The following is a 1,827-nucleotide window of genomic DNA, read 5'->3' as shown; positions in this document are numbered from 1 at the left end:
CGAGTTCAGCCTCATTTTGTGAGTTTGGCCGTGCAAGATACACGGTGTGTAAACATTTTGTGAGATGACGATCGTCTGGGTACCAGGGTGTGTGTTGGTGTTGTTGAGGATACGAGCGAGCCAACACTGTGTGGGCATTAATTGTACAAGGACGCTTCACTCTCGCGTTGTGAGACGAAGTGTCCGGGGTGGATGTGAATCGAAGGGCGATCTGAAAGATCGCCTGAGCCTATTATCCTACAGGATATAGTTCATTTCATCTGCAATGCAAGTGTCACAGCGTCTTGATAGTGATTCCAAAAGCAGTTACGCTTGACGTAGCTTTGCTCTTTCATTGCGCGTTCGCAATCGATGAAACTAATGTTGAAAATACTGCTGCCACGATTGGGAATAACACTGTACTCCTCGTTGGGAATGAGGCAGCGCTCAATTGATCCACGCCACCGTCCGGCCCAAAGGTGGACATTTGAACAGCACCGATGGGACTCGTCTCACTCAGTACCTTCCCATCCTCAGCCTGCGCCAACCCGATATCAAGCTGGAACTGCGTGATATTGAATCCACTCCTATTATTCGCTGCGATGTTCTCAAAATATCCGGGAGCAAGCTGGAGCTGCGCAACATCATAGTCGCCTTGCGTTCTCGACTCGTTGCCTCCAACATATCCTGCAGTCCCGTCGAAACCCTTGACTTGTGGGTAGATAGTTATGATATGGTTTTGACCACACCATACGCTGTCGTTCTGCTGGCATCTGATCAAAGGATTCATGTATGGTACTTCGGCCTGGAAGGGGATAGTGAGATTCAAGGAATCCGTGGAGGTCAAGACACCTCTATCCGCGAGCGTGTTGGACAGGTTGCCCGCGAGCGTGACGTTGGTGACCAGCCAGCGGAGATATAGGGGCCGGCTTCCTGACTGGATGTGGTGTCCCATCATGATTATCATGGCGGGGATTGGCTGCAAGTTGGAGTCGAGGAGCCATGTGCGAGTCTTTATGGTCGGTGGAGTTGATACGTCTGTGAGCTTCAGGATTTGGCATTGTTGATGTCCAACATGGTGACTTACTGCGAATTGGTTGGACTATGCCAAGTGTAGTGTTGTCGAATATTGCTCCGCCATACTCGATAGTCAGACGCGAGTGATTTAGGTTTAAGTTGGTACGGTAGACCGGGTTTTGCGCATAGGTGGAGGTTGCACACAGAATGCTTGCCAGCAGCAAGGTCAGACGCATTGCTGATGAGCGATTGATGCAATACGTGCGGATAACGACAAACCCGTCTTGAGCTTCCCGTGTGTCCGTGTGGTCTTTTGAAAAGGCGTGATCTCGCTGTCACGCACGAAGCGTCCTTGATTTGAGGTGTAGTTAATACCAAGGACAAGAGATTTAGTAAGTCTTGGAGCCAGCTAAACTTTCCGGCGTCCGCCAAACCACCTGGTAGGCTCACATGTTTAAGGAAATATTTGAACAGTAAGTTGTATTTGCGAAAGACTAGGAAGTGCAACACCAGGACGCAAAAAGTGAAGGTCACTTGGTCGTGGTACCTTGCTCATTCAACCTTTAGGGAACAAACCTGTTCACAACTTCATCTTCCAAACCTCCAGTCATACTGCTGTGCTCGAGACCAATTTAGAGGGCTTGTAGATGGACTCGAGAGCAAATTCAGGCCAGTCGAAGTATTGCCGCGGTCGATGTCTGATGTCCACATTCGCATGACATCACGCGCTTTCACGTACCTATGTGCTCTCAAAAAGTATGCACGAAGGAAAATTGACATTGACTGTATCGAAGAGAAGTGTGTTTCGATCTGCTTGGGTTTGAATTTGTG

At 49.0% G+C, this 1,827-nt stretch overlaps 1 protein-coding gene across 1 annotated transcript; it reads right to left on the bottom strand.

Moving 5' to 3' along the window:
* Nucleotides 1–317: 317 nt before the first annotated feature.
* Nucleotides 318–1,302, bottom strand: M421DRAFT_415608 (uncharacterized protein). Its single transcript, XM_033590766.1, has 2 exons — nt 1,067–1,302; nt 318–1,017 (listed from the first exon to the last, which is right to left on the bottom strand). The coding sequence occupies exons 1-2, from the start codon at nt 1,230–1,232 to the stop codon at nt 332–334; spliced, it is 852 nt and encodes a 283-aa protein (XP_033453510.1). The 5' UTR covers nt 1,233–1,302; the 3' UTR covers nt 318–331.
* Nucleotides 1,303–1,827: the final 525 nt, after the last annotated feature.

Source organism: Didymella exigua, assembly GCF_010094145.1.
Source record: "Didymella exigua CBS 183.55 unplaced genomic scaffold M421scaffold_2, whole genome shotgun sequence".
Classification (NCBI taxonomy): Eukaryota; Fungi; Ascomycota; class Dothideomycetes; order Pleosporales; family Didymellaceae; genus Didymella; species Didymella exigua.
The sequence above is the reverse complement of the archived record's forward strand: the minus strand, read 5'-3'. Positions and strand labels throughout refer to the sequence as shown.

Coding starts and splice junctions, on each gene's coding strand:
- M421DRAFT_415608 (XM_033590766.1), bottom strand. CDS start 1,232: ATGCGTCTGACCTTGCTGCTGGCAAGCATTCTGTGTGCAACCTCCACC. Junction 1,018..1,066: donor CATAGTCCAACCAATTCGCA/GTAAGTCACCAT, acceptor TGAAGCTCACAG/ACGTATCAACTCCACCGACC.